We start from the raw sequence: 17,918 nt of genomic DNA on the forward strand, positions 1-17,918 counted from the left end.
TAAACTGTTTTATAGATACAAAGCAGTATCAAAATACAGTTTAACAGAGCTAGTGGTTTATTTTGCAGCATGCTCTTTCTGACAAGGCCAAGGTGAAAACATTTGATCCGAAGACAACCTGTTTGCAAGAATGCCTTATCACCACTTTTCAGGAAGCTTACTTTGTTTCAGAAAGTTTTGAAGAGGCCAAAGAAAAGATGAGGTAAACTATTTCCCTTGACTCTAAAATCTAATTTCTTTTCTTCAGTGGTAGACAAAAAAGAAGGTGTTAATTTTCTTTTTTCTTTCAGGGACTTTGCTAAATCGATCAATCGTCCCTTCTCTGTGTATTTCAATCCATATACACAAAGCATTGAGATTCTGAAGGATACCAGGAGTATAGAAAATGTCGTCCAGGACCTCCGCAGTGATCTAAACACTGTATGTGATGCATTAAGCAAAATGAACAGATATTTAGGGATTTGATATATGTCACACTGTGATTTGTTGTCAGCTGCTTATTCTGTAGCTATTCTAGTGACATCACATGACATGGCTAACTTTTAAAACTCATCAGTTTGCTCTTCTGAGCTTGGCCTGTGGCTTGCGTCATTGTGTAGCTTTGTCTAATTGTTAAGTGCAGACAAAACAAGGCAATGCAAATTCATAAATTCTCTATGGAGTGTGGCAGCATATAACCAGCAATTCCTCAACACAATGTCATGTACAAGTATACCAGTAAAAGCTTGCCTAGCAATGAGTTTGTTTCTTTAAGATGATTCACTTTGATGTATAAGAAATGGTGTTCCTGGTTTCTTTAAGTCTGAGATTATTTCTGTGTAATCCCTTTCCAACTGTCAGAATCCAGAAAAAAAAATATTTGCAACATTTTCCATTTTCCCTGTAAGAGAATCTGTATTTGGTGGTGATGACGGTGTTTTGCCCATATATTTGTAACAGAACTGAATGTCTCTTGTGACTGAACAATATAGTTTATGTATATACCAATGCAGAGACCGGGAAGGCTACATATTGGTACTAAAAGGTCTGTGAGGATTATGAAAAAACACTACTGACAAATGTTCGATGTGGCTAAGTAATTGCAAAACAACAAGAGTAATAATAATAAAAATAAAACCTCTGACAATTCATGCATAGAGGTAGTGATAGTTCCATACATGTATTGTCTGTGACAATCCTGAGCATACTTCCACTGCAGGGATTATCTGGAAACGAGAGTGGAAACACCTTTGTTAATTCCAGGTTGTTAGATGTGAATATAAAGCCATTCTACATCACTCTGTGCCTTCTGCATTCCCTCATTCTTTGAATATAGTCCTCTTGCATTTCATGCATAATTTGCCTTTCCTCATTATGCCACGTTCAACCTTGACATGGGCATGCATGGCTGAGTCTACATCATATCAGTATCAGTAGATATGAAAAGGTGAATATGGAAGTTGTTATTTAATTATAGTCAGGACAATTATCAGTTAGTAGATTACTTGTGGAGTGCTTAAATCATACAGACACCTAAGCTGCCTAGCTTGTACAGATGGATGCAGGTAATGCCTGAGTTAATGAACTCTATGTTAGCAAGTTCTGACAGAAGTACAAGCTCTGCCTGGGGAGCAGTGTGGAAATATTTGAGCTGGCTCTTATCTGGAAGCAATAATTATGCATGTCTTTCCTTTATCTGAGTTATTCCGTTCTCCTATTAGCCAGAATAATGGAGAGTTGACCATATTGTGTGGACCGCTTGTAATGGAAACTGCGTGGCTTATGCAGATCATGTCAGTACAGGTGAAAGTTCATGGCTTGTCTACTTACGTGGAAAATAGATATCTATTGAACCTGTTCTCTCAGCTGAGAGACTCATGCAGATACTCTTTAAGTGTCACTAGCAATTTCAGCATGAAGAGAGCACCACTTGATAGTATCAGCACATCCTTAAATAAGAGGCAATCTATAAGGATAATTTTCATAGGGAAATCTGCCACCTCCTCAAAGATAACTACAAGATAACAGAAAGCGCTCTATTCTCTGGATGGTCCCCGCTGCATTCTAATGCTGCTGTTAATAGGGTGTGGAAAAATCTAGTTTTAGATCTAACCGTGACTGCCACTGGTACAAATGAAGAGCTGTTGAATTATCCCATGGGGATCAGCATGCTGGAGGAGTTTTTTAACTTCCTGACATTAGTGCTGACTCCATTAACTAGCACTTATCGTAGAGGAGTCACCAGCAGGCTTGGCATAGAAGTTTCTTCCTCTTTCTTTGGATGGAATCTGATGAACCCCTTGTAGCCCTTTTTGGAGAAAATGGACTGAACTGATATTTACTTTAAATGATCTGGAAAATCATTGCACAAGGAATAGTAGTTCTTAGTTCAAGACCTGACAAAGTATTGTTGCTTGCTTAAGTGAAATAAAGGCACAATGAGTTAAGAGATAAAGAGTTTGCAAAATTATTGAGTTTTTCCTTTGAATCAAAATTATACAGGAAAGCTTTAAATACTTAAAATATCTGGATTTATTTTTGACTTGTGTGAGCTGCCTAAAATAAGGATTGCACAGAAGTAAAACAACAGAAGCATATCTTTGTTTTGTTTTGTACTGTTAACAAGTAAATCTTATTATGGATTAGGGAGAAACCCTTGAAATCCAATAGTCATTTTAGGACTAATGATGGCAAGGAAACTGTCTACAATGAAGATATAATGTCAATGAAACAGAACATTGTCAAAGGATAATGGGCTCCTGCTGCTAGATATATGCTTAATCCAATGATTTTATTTCTATTATACAACATGATTAAAAATAAATTAAATATAATGAGCTGAGGAATAATAGTGATTTAGAGAGACAATTGCTCATTGTTCTTACATGGAAAAGCTGTGTTCTTAGAGGCTACAGGGCAAACTTGCTTTGGGCTTCAGCCAGTCAGCAGTCGTGAATTGGAAAGAAGGCTTTAAAAAGTGCACTATTGCACTTTTATGAATCAAATAGTTCCAGCTTAGCTGACATCCTTCTCTGCAGTTTTTATTAGCAAATTAAGATCAGCCATGCAGCAATCTCCTTGGATGACAAGCTCATTTAGGCATAATGAGGGAATTATTGACAGTTATCAAATTACACTAACGTTTCATTTAAAATAGACCATATTTATCTGAGGTGCTTGTTTAACTTTAGTGAGCTGGACTCTGGAAATTGGACTTCTTGCTTAGGCTCATTTATTTCCTGTGTAATTCTGAACTAATGCTTTATGGGTCCAAGATATATGTTCTTGCTTTGCCTGCATAGAGTAAATGGGCCTGAGCTTAATGAATGTAAAGCATTGCAGTGTTTACTACCATGCAAAGTCTAAAATGAAAAACAGCATTCTGAGACATTGCAGCAAATACAAATACCAAGTTTCATTTGCAAGCAAAGACATGGTTCATGCGTTTCATTTCATTTATTTGGTGGAGGGAATGGAGAGGGAAAGGTGTTAACACAATATATTGTGTTTTCTGTTGTGTTTTTCTCTCTATGCTTCAAGATCTGTTTAGAAGCAAGCCTGCTTTAAGTTTAGGCCTTCAGTACACTTTCTTGACATAGAATGTCCTCCTTTCTTCTTGTAACGATTTCCTAAAGTCATGGAGAAAACTCCAGAAACATGCTGTACTGAAATGTGTATTTAATGTCATTCTGTAATGGATTATAGAAGATTTCACGTCTGAGAGGACGGCCTGGCTCTGTGAGCCAAAGCTGGTGAAGGCTTTCTCCTACGGGCTGCTGGTACAAATCCAGCCAAGTCAGCAGCTTCTGAGAGCCATCACCACCAGCAGCAGCCTGGTGTCTCTGTGATGAGCTTGGAAGCTAAGATAGTTTCGTTTTGAGTAGAGGAGACTGAGGGGAGACATCATCACCTTTTTCAAACGCGTAGAAGTAGCTGCAAAATAAAAGGGAAAAACTTCTCTAGCCTGTAGAACTAATGGACATAAATTGCAGGACAGGAGCATTAAGTTCTTTAACGGCGGGGGCAGTGGAACCTGGAGGACACATTGCCTAGGGAGACAGCAGGACACCTGTCATTTTTTAAAGAGAATAGTTTAGACAACTCTCTCTCAGGACTGCTATTGGCACAGCTGGTCCTGCTTTGAGATCAGGGAACAAGCTGCATGGCGTCTTGAAGTCCCTTACAGCAGCTGCCTGGAAAAGGGTTCAGGCTGCTCATTGAAAGGCTCCACATGACTCTCAACAACAGTAATGGTCGTAAACCATCACTGTGGAGCCTCTCAGCAGCATTTGGACCCCTGCATGTTCTTTCCATCTTAGACCCACTCTGAAGTGGTTCTTCGTCCTTCCATCTTCCCTCAGGGAACAAATAGGATCCATAGTCTGAGTGAAGTCTCCAGTGGTGACTGTGCTGCTGAATATTAGTTCATAGGCCACTTGAGAGAGCACTGTGAGCGAGTTGCCTGCTTCTTATGGCTACCTAGAGGAGAAGATAGATTATCAGCAACCACCATTTGTCCTTTTTGTAAGTAAGGTTTAAAGGTGTCCAATTTTATAAGCAAAAAAAGAAATGCCTATTTCGCCCTAGCTGTACTTGTGTTTGGGCTGTTAGGAAGACTGTGCCCACAGATTTCCAAGGAAAAAAAGCCCACTGGTGTGGTCCATCAGGGAGCTTTGGTTCAATCCCCTGATGTAGCTGACTGGGGAAGTTGGGACCTGCTGCTGTTCACGCAGTGGCATTTTAAGGACTGGGTAAGGGTGGGTGCAGTGCTCCTTAATTAAGGAAATCAGCATTCTGCACCAACCTGGTAACTTACATTCTTGTTTCAGCAGGATGGTCTGTGCCTTTTTAGAAATATAGCAGGTTCCCTTCTATCTCATTAAGAGCCATTATCATATTTCCTAATAAATTGAAAAAAGAATAATTCCAGTATTGCCGTATAATGGCAGTATTTTTTTGTATCAATGCCACTTAATCTTTGGAGTTTTTTCACAATGTGTTGTCCGTTCAGAACATTTTGCAACAACGAAGTTTAGTTTTAAAAGCTCCTTTAACACCTTACAATAGGAATTCATGTTTTTATGCCAACAGTTGAGATGTTAGCATGAACTAAAAAATAGGTGCTGACAACTTATTGGGATTTGGCTCAGGGTGGACTGTTCAGGTGGCGTAAATGTGAAATGGGTTATGTAGTCACATGCTTTAAAAATGCAGGTGGGTGAATGAGTATTTAGATGGACTTCTTTTTAAAGAAATCATAAATTTCAAATGTCCAGAAAGATAATAGAGAAGAAGCTGCTGTTGTTATACTCCACCTTTGGAGGAAAAGAGTTTGCAAAGCAGCAGGAGGTCGATTTCAGTCCTTGTTAAACTGACACATGGCCTGGAATATGAACTGCATGACACCTACCTTGCCAGCTTTTACGTGACATCCAGCGTGAATACAATTCTGATAACAAAATAACAGAGCAACAATGAAGCACTTCAGAGCCAAACAGCCTGGCTTCCCTGTAGGAGACAAAGTGGGTGATTTGAGACCAGCATGGCACAAATCAAATCACTTTTATTTCCTATGAAATCAATTCTGTTTTCTGTTTCTTTTATAAAACACCTTTGGAATTGTGCTACCATTTTATTTTTCCATGAGGATTCTAAAGAGATATAAAAATTATGGAATGGTTGATGTGGCCAGCACCTCCTGCCTATTCTTTGGTGCCACCAAACTCCGTACTGACTCTTGCCATTTTTCAAGGAAGTAGAGTAATGCTGAAGACGTGATGCTGTTGTTTCTCAGGAGTTGACAACTGATGGGTACACCTAAATATTACCCTCCTTCACTATCCCTCTCTCTTAGAATTGCTGACGTCAGAGTTGCTAACAAGACCAGTTAACAGTACATGAGTTTGAGGCTATCCACACAGTGGACTTGCTACTCTAGAAGAGTTTGCTGGGAGGCTCAGTTTGGTTGAATTCCCTTTTGCTGATTACCCTTGATAGATGATCATGAGTAAAGTTAAGAAAAAGCAGGCGTCTCACATCAGATGGGGACCAGGGAGTCAAAAATCTCCACTGCTGCAAAAACAGCACATGTTCCAAGAGACGTCGTGCTGCCAGTGCCCGTCAGTTTAATTAGACCTAGCTCAAAATAGATTTCATAGTTGCTGGATTAAAAGGCTACATTTTACTCCCAGGTCTCAGCCCAGCATCTGTTTTCAGAGATATATCTGTGTCTGCAAGCGCAGGAGGTAGAGCTGCCAGTCAGGCATGCAAGGCCTGTTTCTTATTTCATTTGCAGGTATTTTTTAAAAGCCTCATTTGCAATGTTATCTCCAGAGTAGGAATGCAGTGCATAGAAGATGCAGAGGCATCAGGGCCTGATCTTTTCTGAGCGCTCATTGCTTCCCGCCAGTGCCAGGCAGCACAGTGAGTGCAGCCAAGGGAGGACTCCTCAGGTCCATGCTCATTGCTGGGGGCAGGAGTTAAGAAGCCATCTGAGCCCCAGAAAAGAGCTCCTACTCCTGTCTCTGTGGCCTCAAAAAAAAAAACAAACAACACCCCAGCGTTCATCTGCCTTCTGTGACTTGCTTTTACAGAGCACCTCCTCAGGATTTGTCTGGGGGTGTTTGTGTGGTGGGATGAATTAATATATGCTGACATATGTGCAGGAAAGGTAATAGAGGTAGAAAAGCAGAAAAAAAAAAATTCATAGCTCTCGTTCTATATTTTTCCTGCAAGTATCTGGCTTTGGCTTGAGAAGAGGCATAATGGAGGCCCACCAGTGCCATCCCTGTATGGACCACACAGAGATGATGCAGTCAACCTTTGCAGACCCTTCCTGCTGCAGGCCACTGCATGTACTCGGCCATTCTCAGCCATCCAGCACAGCCCCCTCCTTTCTGAGCTCAGTAACAGCCAAAGTGCAGCTGACCTGATGTGCATGTTTGCTTGTGGGCTCACCCGGGGCAATTTCCCCGTAGCACACTGACATGCAGAGGTGGGAGCCTATTGAAGATCTCAGGATGTATATGGTGCAGTAGGATACAGTTCTTCCTGCCCCACTGCTGGAGTACAGCCCTGCAGCATGCACAGGGCTCTCAGCTGTAGCAATACGGCCTGTTTCAGAGCCAGCATGCCTTTAAATTCCTTGCTTAGCAAGCCTAATACTTGGGGACTATTAAAAACATCAACAGATCCCACAGACTTAAAAACATGAGGAAAGGGCATGAGCAAGCATGTGGTAACTGTCAGCAAGTATTGATTTTCTCACCACAATCTGAGCACACAATCAGGCATACTGAGGATGTGGCATTCCTATGAATTCAGTTTTGATACACCGTTTCTCAAATAGCTCCAGAGAAGCAAAATTAGGACTCTTTGCAGCTGAATAGGCACAGAGTCCTGTGTAATTCTGTGTTTTCTTGTCATTACCTTATTTCCAAAGGAGAGGAAGAGCACTGTGTTCATGAATGCGATGTAAAAGCTGTTGGAGCAATAGCTTGGCTTGCCTGAGTTGGGAATGAAAACCTGGTCAGAGGGAGGGAATTAAACCTCCAATGTAATGTTTCTGATTTGCAGAAGGGAAAGGGGAAGTGCTAAGTGAATGTAGGAAATTGCAGCATTATGCACTGTGAGAGCAATTCTTTCCATCCTTGTAGCTAATGGACTGAACAGAAAGTGAACAATTTGTTTCATACGGTGATTCACCAACACTCTGACAGCATTTCCAATTCTGAGCTCAGTTTCATATTCAGTTCCCTGTTTACTAGTGAAATAGTACAATTATCTGTCTACCTCTTACATCTTACAAGCAGGCAAGGCTGCAGTATCTGGAAGGAATAAAAATAATGGTAAAAATCCTGGCTGTTTAAGGCTGGAGGGAGGGGAAATGAGGCAAGTGTTTTCTTTCCAATGGTTTATTGGAACTCTTGTCTAGAAATGAAGTTAAATTTCCTGGGAAAATAGGTGCAAAGGAAAAACTGCCAATGGAACTCAGTTTTCAATTTCTATTTAATGTTTTCTCCATTCAGGTTTGTGAAAGGAAATCACAAAACATTTCCTGTTTGAGTTTCCTCATCAAATTGTCAATAGTAAAGTGGCCAGAACTGTTACAGCTGAATTGGCCACATAAAGCTCTGGTAAAAACGGGACGTCTCTCCCAGAGGCATTTGGTGAATGTGCTAAACTGCTTTACAAGACAGGATGACATTTTTCTGCCTTTAACCCCAGTTTTATTTTGAACAGAAATCACTTGCTCTATAAGGAGTTCCAGTTTTAAATCTGGAAATGTTTGTGAGCCTGCCCTGGCTGCATATATTTCTTGCTGGTATGATCAGTGTTTGAATGAAGGAAAATCTTGGAGCATCTTCCCAGAAGAGTGTAATTAGTCACTTGTTAATATTGACTATTTATGATGCATTAGAGCTCATCAGGGCTATTTCCCAAGAGATTCTGGAAAAAATATATTGTAAAGTGCCTTTCCCGAAGCATATACTGTATAAATTCAGTAGAGCTTTTAAAATTCAGTGGATTGAACAGAAGAAGGAGATAGCTATAAAGATAGTGATGAAAGCTATTAATAAGGGCAACAGTCTGCATGGCTTAGGGTTTAGGAGTCTTATTTCAAATTACATAGATAAAATACGCAAAAGATAGAAGTCAGTGGTGGCAATTACCTGTTGCAGCCCCATAGTGATGAGACTGATAGTTCGTGTGAGTATCTGAGTCTAGCCCTAGTGCCCACCATAAACAATGAGGATGAAGTTGTTGCTCAAAAATGCTTCTAGCCTGAGAGATATTTAAATACAATGGCAGCAATCATTGTAGGTGCTGAAGCAGGGGATTCTCTCTGTGGTGGGCATCAGAGGTGCCCATCTATCTGGGGATGGCACCAATCACAACCATAGCTTGAATTTCATCGCAGCCAATTTGCACATTGTTCCTGGTGACCCAAGGGGGAACTCTTGAAGTATAAGCTGTGAGAGCTTTCCTTGGTAAAGTTAACCTTGGGTATTTAGTGTGTATGTAACAAACTGCATTGTTAGGTGACTCCATTCGATTTGATGAATCTCACACCACATCCTTCTGACTGCAGCAAATTCCAGGTCTGGGCATTGGCTCGAAACTGCCATTTTATTAAGCTCTGGAATAAATCATATGTCTTGAAAAGAAGGAAGAATTTCCCAAAGAGCTTCTGTGCTGTGATGACCCTTTGCAGCCAGTTAGGTAACTCTTTGAGCTAAGAAGAAGAGATCATGATGGACCCATGGCAGCCTTAAAGTCACTCTGGGCTGAATTTACACAAAGCCATTTCTGCCACTGGGGAGCTTACAGTAGACTTCTCTGGTTTCCCTTACATTTCTGGGCATAGAAAAAGGAAAAGAAACCACAAACTGGAGATGGGAAAAAAAAAAAAAGTTTTCCCTCTGTTGGTGGGCAAGTGGTGCTAAAAGAAGCCTCTTGTTTCCAGCACCACCAAGTTTGAGAGGGTGACTGAGGGGAGATTTAGGTTAGATGTTAGGAAGAAATTCTTCACTCAGAGAATGGTAAGGCATTGGCACAGGTTGCCCAGAGAAGATGTGGATGCCTCATCGCTGGAGGCATTCAAGGCCAGGCTTGTTGGATTTTTGGGCAGCCTGATCTAGTGGTTGGCAATACTACCCATGGCAAGAGGTTGGAACTAGATGATCTTGGAGTTCCCTTCCAACCCAAGCCATTCTATTGTGCTGTGATTCTATAACTGCTCCTCATTCAGCCTCCCTGGATTATCAGTCCCAGAAGTTGTCTCAGACAGCTTTCTTTCCTTGTGGTGCGCCTTCTAGCAGCCTTATTTTCAGTTGCCTGGGGCACTACAGCATGGTGAAAGGTGACTCATGTTTCTCTTTCAGAATATGACTTCATCTTTGCTACTGCAGAAAGGATCTTTATTGCTTGCCGATTTCTGAAAAATGTTTTGTGATGAGATGACAGACAGTACACCTACTTTCACACATTTGCCAAAGCGCAAACAGCTTGCACACATCACAGAATCACAGAATCACAGAATCGTAGGGGTTGGAAGGGACCTCCAGAGATCATCGAGTCCAACTCCCCTACCAAAGCAGGCTCCCTACACCAGGTCGCACAAGTAGGTGTCCAGGCGAGACTTGAATATCTCCAGAGAAGGAGACTCCACAACCTCCCTGGGCAGCCTGTTCCAGTGCTCCGTCACCCTCACTGTAAAGAAGTTCTTACGCACATTTGTGCGAAACTTCCTATGCTGCAGCTTATGTCCGTTTCCCCTCGTCCTGTCTCCACGTACCACTGAAAAGAGACTGGCCTCACCACTATGGCCGCCACACCTCAGATATTTATAAACCTGGATCAGGTCCCCTCTCAGTCGTCTTTTCTCAAGGCTAAACAGACCCAGTTCACTTAGCCTTTCTTCATAGGGGAGATGCTCCAGGCCCTTCACCATCTTTGTGGCCCTCCGCTGGACTCTTTCCAAGAGATCCCTGTCTTTTTTGTACTGGGGAGCCCAGAACTGGACACAGTACTCCAGATGAGGCCTTACCAGGGCAGAGTAGAGGGGGAGGATCACCTCCCTCGACCTGCTGGACACGCTTTTCTTAATGCACCCCAGAATGCCATTGGCCTTGTTGGCCACGAGGGCACACTGCTGGCTCATGGCCAACCTGTCATCCACCAGGACGCCCAGGTCCCTCTCTGCAGAGCTCCTCTCCAGCAGCTCAACCTGTACTGGTGCATGCAATTATTCCTCCCTAACACATCCTTCGCTGTTGGACATTTCCCAGCACAGGGATCTGTAATGCCCCAAGCCCTAACATCTATTTTTTTTTAAAGATTAAAGCAAACAATCAAACTGATATTTATTTTATTGCCCTCCTTCCCTTCTGTGTTTAAATAGCCATTTCCCCTAATTAATCCTCTGGCTCCTCAGATGATAGAACTGAACTTTTATTTTTCAGTGTGTGTATGTATATATGTGTAAATTAACAGGAGATTATGTTCAGGGCAGATTTCTCCACGTTCTCCTACATTGTGACTGCTGCCCAGGGTTCTGCAAAGCTGCACGTGTGGTTCTCATGCAGAAAGCAGAGCAAACATTACATAACTAACCCATATTGCCTACCAGATGCCTCAAAGTGTCCAAGACTTGTAGGAAATTTCTGTTTTCTTAGGTCTGCATCCACCCTGACTTCTGACGTTTTCCCTCTGATGCACTGTGACCTTGTTGTGGATGTAGAGCCTTCTGCTCAGTGCTTTGTGGACAGATGGACAGTGGTGCCAGCAAGAGACTGCAATATTTAGCCCGTTAGACTCTCGCTTGTCATTCCTCAGATGGATGACAACTGATTAGCTATAGCTAATGGTTTCAGACAAGTGCTTAACTAGACTTAAAGAAATACTGTCTCTGTGAAACAACACTCTTTTGATGGATATTTAAAACTTCACTTCTCTGCCAGATGGATGTATTAGTAACTGTAGTTCACCAGCTGATCACATCTCATAATTGCAATTACTTGTCCTAGCCCAGGGAAAAGCTCAGTTCATTTGTCCAAGTATTGATTAACTGGTGTAGTCAAGATCATTTTACTTCACAGCGGATGGATAGCCATTAATAATGTTATAATTACAGCACAGAAAATATGGTGATGAGGGGCTGGATTGGAACTTCAATAGATAAGGAGACAGGCATTGTTTTTATAATCCTGAAAAAAATTAAAGCTATTATATAAAAAGGGGTTGTTAACCCAGGGAACCTACTGGCAACAATGGGCCATTTGTGTTCCCATTTGCACAGAGGGGTAACCTGGAGCGCGTTCCTGGGACAAGGCCAGGAAAATATTTGCCCAAGTGAGACTTTGGGCTGAAGGGTGTGCAGGAGTGTGAGGAGGTAGTGCTGTACTTTGGTATTACAAAACCATCATGAATTGTCAAACTCAGCCATACCTGAGCAAAGGAGTGATGCTAGTTTCTGCTCTGGTGAGGCAGGGGGAAGGAGTGCGGGGTCTGAGCCTCATGGAAGGTGCAGAAGTGCAGGGTGACACGAGTCCTTCCCTCTTCTATCTTCCCTTGTGAACTTCCATGCACTCACTGACCCCCATTGAGCAGGTGCTGCTGTGGGCTGGGATTGGGCAATCTTCAGATGTCCACTCCAGTCTCAGCCATTTGGTAACATCAAGACTGGGGCATTTCACAAATGCTGCTAGTACATTCTAATAATGGTGCCACCAGAACCTTCACCATCTCTTTCTAAACCAATGTAACATAATGTAAATTTCATCTAATTTTTGTGATAGGATCCACAGCACTCTGTCTACTGTTTTCTTCTTTGAAGCATTTTCCGTGCTTTTACTTGAGATATCTATCACTGATCATTAGTCAGTAAGCTCTGTTCCTGACAGAGTGGGATCTCTTCTGATCTCCCACGAATGGTTGGAAGCAAAACAGAAAATACATTTTGTCCTCCTTATGCAGTTTGGAGGAATGCAGTTTTGCAAAAGAAGCCAGCAGTTTGAGGATTGTGTAGTTTGTAAGTTTATTTCTATCAGATCTCATAGTGAGGTGCACAGTCTATCTCTGCAGCTTCAAAGCCAGAATCTGACAGCTCCTACTACTCAGCAAAGAAGTCCTGTGAAAATCCAAAGAAGATCCTGTGAACAAAGATCAGAAGAATTTTCTTTGTGTTTTAGGTGTCAAAGTCCAAAGTTCAAAGACTAGGGCACTTTGCCCTGCTATGAGGGTGATGGAAGTCTCTTGGGTTAGGATTGCTTCTGGAGAGTCACACATGGTACCTTGTTCTCTTGAACTTCTGGGGGAGGTAAAAAGTAGAATATGCACCAAAGATGTGGTTTAGTGGATGGGGTAAAAATGGAGAAAGTTATCAGTAAGGTCATATCTTCTGTTTCTTTGACTTCATTGTCTGAGACTTGACTGTTCTCAAGGATCTGTTCTGAAATTATTGTTGAAATGCAGTCAGTTAATCTGATGTTCATCCATCACATAGAACAAACGTGACCATTCCTACAGAACAAGTAATTGCCTGTGGATAGTATATGTGCTTTATTCCCTATACAGCCTGTTCTTCCACACAGGATTGTATTTTTCACAATTTTGTATGTAAATTCATGCTTATTTCAATCTGTGTACACGTGAGCACATTTTCACTCTGCTGATAAGGATCAAGGGATGCATCCCTTGCTACATACTTTATATTCAAACAAGCTAGAGGTTAATTTGATGCCGGGAGAACAGCTTTTAATTCTTCTTCTCATGGCATTAAACAACCAGCATTAACTTGCTTTGCTAGCTCTTGGGGTCTACAAGGAGATGGTGCGAGCAAATTTGATAGCAGGTATATTGGCATGTGAATGTAAATCAGGTAGAGAGTTGTAGGAAAAAGGAATCTCAAGCTAAGATGGTGTGTCATGTTTTCCAAAGGAAAAATGAAACAAATTAAGTTTAGGCTTTTTTGTTGTTGTTGTTACAGGGTTGATTGTTCCGCACTGTAGTGGATATTTTGGAAATAGTAGGTAAGGAATTCTTTTATTAGTGAAAACATGGAGCTCTCCCTTGTCGCACTCTGAAATGTAAAATCTCTTTGCCAGTGCAAGTCTTTGTTGCTATTCATTTATTTCCACCAAAGACTGATATTCCCTTCATCCCCCACTCTCCTTAAAGTTTTCCAGAAGGATACATTCCCTCCTTTTTCCCTATCTGGATGCATACTCCTATAGCATACTTTTAGTTTACAAAGTCAGTACTGGGAAGCAAAATGTAGACAAAGAATGATCTCATTCACAGATACTGATTGCATACTACCTCTTTATCACAGCCATCATCACTACAAAATTTTTATTGGATTTTGTGTGGTACTTGCAAAAGTTAAGAAGTTCCAGGGAATTTTATTTTCCTGTTAAAGCTAAGAAATGTATCTCCAAGCTTGGAGCCCTCTTTAGCAAAACCACTTAAGAAAGACCTACTTAAATTGGCCAGGTGACAGCATGAGCGCATTTGCTGAGTGCCACCGTGACAATCTGATCACTTGGGGAGAGAAGTGTCTCTTTGATAGACACCAAACCATTTTGATAATTACAGGTGAAAACTAATAGCTTGCCTTGAGATCCTTGAGTGGCCAGGGCATGTACTTTCAGTAGGAGCTTCCACAGTACAACAGCTGCATTTGGTGATTCTGCTCTCTGGGGTGCTCCAATGGGCTCCCTGGGAGAGGGCATTATAAACAGAACAATCAGGAAGTAATAAATGGAAAGGACAGCAATTCTGAAAGCTCTCGACCAGCTGGAGTTGAAAGACTCCATGCCAGCTATTGCAGGTATGGGATGATCAGGTGTGGGCTGGGCATCTAACTAGACCTTCTGGTTGCAAACTAAATGATGCTCCTTGTATCCAGAAGTTGTTTACAATACTCCATGATTGCTTCTCCCAGTAACATTTTCATTTTCTACCCTCATATTCTTGTCTGTTCTCTGACATTTACTAGGCACTGAATCAGATTATCAATCTCACTATGGGGTGGAGCGGTGATGTTATTGTCACGTGCATCAACATCAGAGATGATGTCAGGCTGTCAGTTTTCTGTCCTTGTAAGATTTAATTAAAGCAGTAGCCAATTGGGAGGATAGTATCATAGCTTTAACAGGTCTTTCCCTGAATTAGTTGTTAGGTACAAAAACAGGTTCTAAAATTTAGACTAAGTGTAGAAAGCTAAGTTCAAAAGCATGGAAATTGCCAGCTCCTTTCCTGCTTACACTCTGGCATTCACTTATGCCTAAATCTCAGGAAACATCCACAAGTGCCTTTGTCGGGGCTAGGTGTCTGCCTAAGTCTGACATTTCCCTGAACAAGTCCTCTGAAAGTGAAAATCAAGTTGGAATCAGGAGGACTAATTTCACAAAATTAGGTGTGCGTGATCCTTTCCATTCAAAGTACAGGCAGGGAAAGCCATCTCCCTCTTCCTCAAAATACCAATTGGGAGCAGAACTGACCAAAACCATATGATAATTTTGGTCTTCTGCCTGAAAAAAGAGAGCCCAGCACCTCTTACCTGGGTGGGGGACATCCCAGCCACTGCTGAGCACTTCCATCTTTCCCAAGAGCTGTGACTCTGTGTGTTAGTAACTGGAGGGGGCGAAATGAAGCTGGACTGTTAGGATGTAGTTATCTGAGTTTTACCTTTTCTCCCTTAGCTTAGCAACCACTGCTTTGAGTGACTTCCCACAAGAGGTACAGCAGGAACCTAAATTAATGTCTTTAAATCTGCTGTCTTATCCTGCTAAGATAATTCTCAGACTAGAACTACTCTTAAAAGAATACTAACTGTAAAAACAAGAGCATGGATCAGATCTGTCCAGAAAAGTTCCTTTACTTAGAGAGAGGCTGCAGTTCTTCTCTGTAATTGTATGTAAAATAACTTCCTCTTGTCCAGGTATCAGGCTATTTGATGTGTTAACAAGGCTGTTGTGACAGAGTCATGGAGCACCAAATCTAAGCTTCTGTTAAAACAAGTGGATTTCTAACCATTTTGTTTGCCAAGAAAACCTCCTCACAGTCTAATTAATGTAATGTTGTCTGTCTGAGCCTGCAGACAGCCTTAACAGAATAGCATGAACCTTTCCACCCCATTCATCTCAGTGAAATGCCAACTTCACACTCCTTGGCTTCACTCAATGTCAGTGCTACTTGTTTTATTGCTGAGTGTTTTATCAGAAGGTTTGGAAGGGGCAGGTGTGCTGGGACATGCTGAAAAGGATAAGCACAAAAAAAAGATCAAAAAGAGAGAAAGGAGAGAGAAAGGAGAGATAAAGGAGAGAGAAAGGAGGAGAAAGAAAAAGAAAGAAAGAAAAAGAGAGAAAAGGTTGAAAATGAAAAATAAAACACATTGGTTGTAAAGATAGAAATGTTTTCTCTACTTTCTACATAGTTTACATAGTTTGGAAGACTGGGGGTCCTCAATTCTTTCTGCCACTCAATGGATTGGAATTACATATAGATTTTGGCCTTTTTTTGAGTTATATTCTGTTCTCTAGATTCCTGCACTACAAGTCCAATGCTCTGCCACATGTGATCTCTGATAGGTTGTGCGTTTTGTAAAACATACCCTCAAATGATTTGAAATTCATTGTTGAGGCATAATGTGTATTTTGAGGGGAAGGCTTAATTCTTGGAAGCATATGAATGATGATTACCAAATGGTAAGTGCAAAGAGGGCTGATGGTGAAAGTCGTGAAGAGTGAACATATTCTGTAGTGCTTGGATATGAATGCACATTGTAGCAGAAATGCTAAGTTATGGCTGAACCAGTGATTGAGCACCTGGTGGGAAGGCAGGGCCAACCCAGGGGAGCTCAGGTGCATGCAGTACACCTCAGTGACCGGAGGGGTGGAGCCAGGATCCACCCCATCCCAGACCTCATTTAAAGGTTGGTAGTGGAGGTAAGAGTATCTTGCTGTAGATTTCTGCATATCTGAGCTCTTCTATGGGTGAGCAGATTCTTTCCTTTGTTTCCGTGTCTATGGCTGCTGCATTTGACCATATTCTCATTTGCTGCAGCCTAGAGCTTTTCTACTATGCTGTCATTGCTTCCTTTTTCATTGCATTACAGCATTACATATGTTTAATATAACTTCTTAGCTTAGGTTTCTGACAGTCAGGGCTGGGATACTGGGAGGAAGACCAACTGCACATCAGCTCTGGGCCTGAGGAAGTACAGTGATTGCAGCTCTAGTTGCAAATACCTTTCTTGAGACGTTTGTACGGCTTCCCTCTCCTTGATTTGGCCTCTGCCTCCTGCTGTGCTTGTGCCTGAGCTCTGACTGCTGCTGCCCCCCGTTGTGCTGTGGTTGGGCACTAAACCTGTTAGAGGCACCAAGCATCCTCTGCATCTGGGTGATGGACTGAGACTTCCAGTGACTGCAGAGCAAATGGGAATATAAGATCTGCTTGGCTCCTTCAGGAAAATTCCTTCAAGGGCCCTTCATGTGTTGCACTACTGCTGAATCTGGAACAGCTGTAACTGTCAGTCCTGCAAAGCAGTCTAGCTGCTACTTGTCCATCTGCCTTGTCCCACTTTCTGCTTGCACCAACCTGTGTTGTCATGGAGAGCAGTGTGAGTGGGTCTGTGCAAGTATCCTGAGTGCTGCTGATTGGAGGTGTTGATATTGGCACTGACTTCTGTCCTGTATCCAAAATGCACCCATCTGCTTTTGGCTTAATCTCCATCAGAGTGGCACCCTTCCTGTGCAGTTCTCTCGCAGAAGGTCTTGCTTGCCCCTCTTCCCGTCAGCAGGTTTTCAAGATACTGCAGTCAACTGCTTTTCTTCATACCTGGATGAGATTATCTACTCTTAGTTTCCATGTTTCCTAAGTCCTGCTCATGCTCCGTAGCTGAAGTGAAACAGACCTGGCAGCTCTGGGGGCTGTGACTTATGAAACACTTTTACTCTAAGGCCTCTAGAACAGATGCTGCAGCATTATTTGTGCTTGAGCTTTGTTACTTTTGTAATGAATGCCCATAATGTTCCTCCTCACAGACAGAAAAATTTAAGAGTCACAAAGTACGGTTCCACTTCCTTGGATAAGAGGTGGTTGAGAAGGCATGGGCTGTGAAGGGGAGATTGGCCTAGGAGGGAGCGTTGCTTCACTGAGCCAAGCTGGGGGAAAAAGGGCGATGGGGGGATGCAGGGAGAGATGGGGCCTGGAAGGACTGTGAGGGGAGGCTGCCAGGTCTGTCCTTCATCACATGGATAAACAACCCACATAGCAATGACAATAAATAGTTTTGTGAAGAGCTAGATCAGCTTTTAAGGGAGAAAGTGGTAGGAGATGTAATTGCAAATTGAAGAGGAAAACAGCTGAGATGGGTTTCCCTGATGCTGTCTGTCCTTTATTTGGCAGCGGCTCGTTTGTGAGGTGGAAAAAAA

At 42.1% G+C, this 17,918-nt stretch overlaps 1 protein-coding gene and 1 long non-coding RNA gene across 2 annotated transcripts in view; both read left to right on the top strand.

Moving 5' to 3' along the window:
- The window catches only part of TPH2 (tryptophan hydroxylase 2), a 59,661-nt gene extending 50,142 nt beyond the window's left edge, over positions 1-9,519 (top strand). The window contains exons 10-11 of the mRNA XM_010708192.2: positions 69-202; positions 291-9,519. Of these exons, the coding sequence (XP_010706494.1) occupies positions 69-202; positions 291-465 (309 nt within the window). The 3' untranslated portion in view covers positions 466-9,519. The remainder of the gene's footprint in view (positions 1-68; positions 203-290) is intronic.
- Positions 9,520-16,342: 6,823 nt separating this feature from the next.
- On the top strand, positions 16,343-17,918 carry LOC109365558. The gene is made up of 2 exons (XR_002111251.2): positions 16,343-16,478; positions 16,630-17,918. It is a non-coding gene; the product is annotated as an uncharacterized LOC109365558 (long non-coding RNA).

This window comes from Meleagris gallopavo, chromosome 1, assembly GCF_000146605.3.
Source record: "Meleagris gallopavo isolate NT-WF06-2002-E0010 breed Aviagen turkey brand Nicholas breeding stock chromosome 1, Turkey_5.1, whole genome shotgun sequence".
In the NCBI taxonomy this organism is placed as follows: Eukaryota; Metazoa; Chordata; class Aves; order Galliformes; family Phasianidae; genus Meleagris; species Meleagris gallopavo.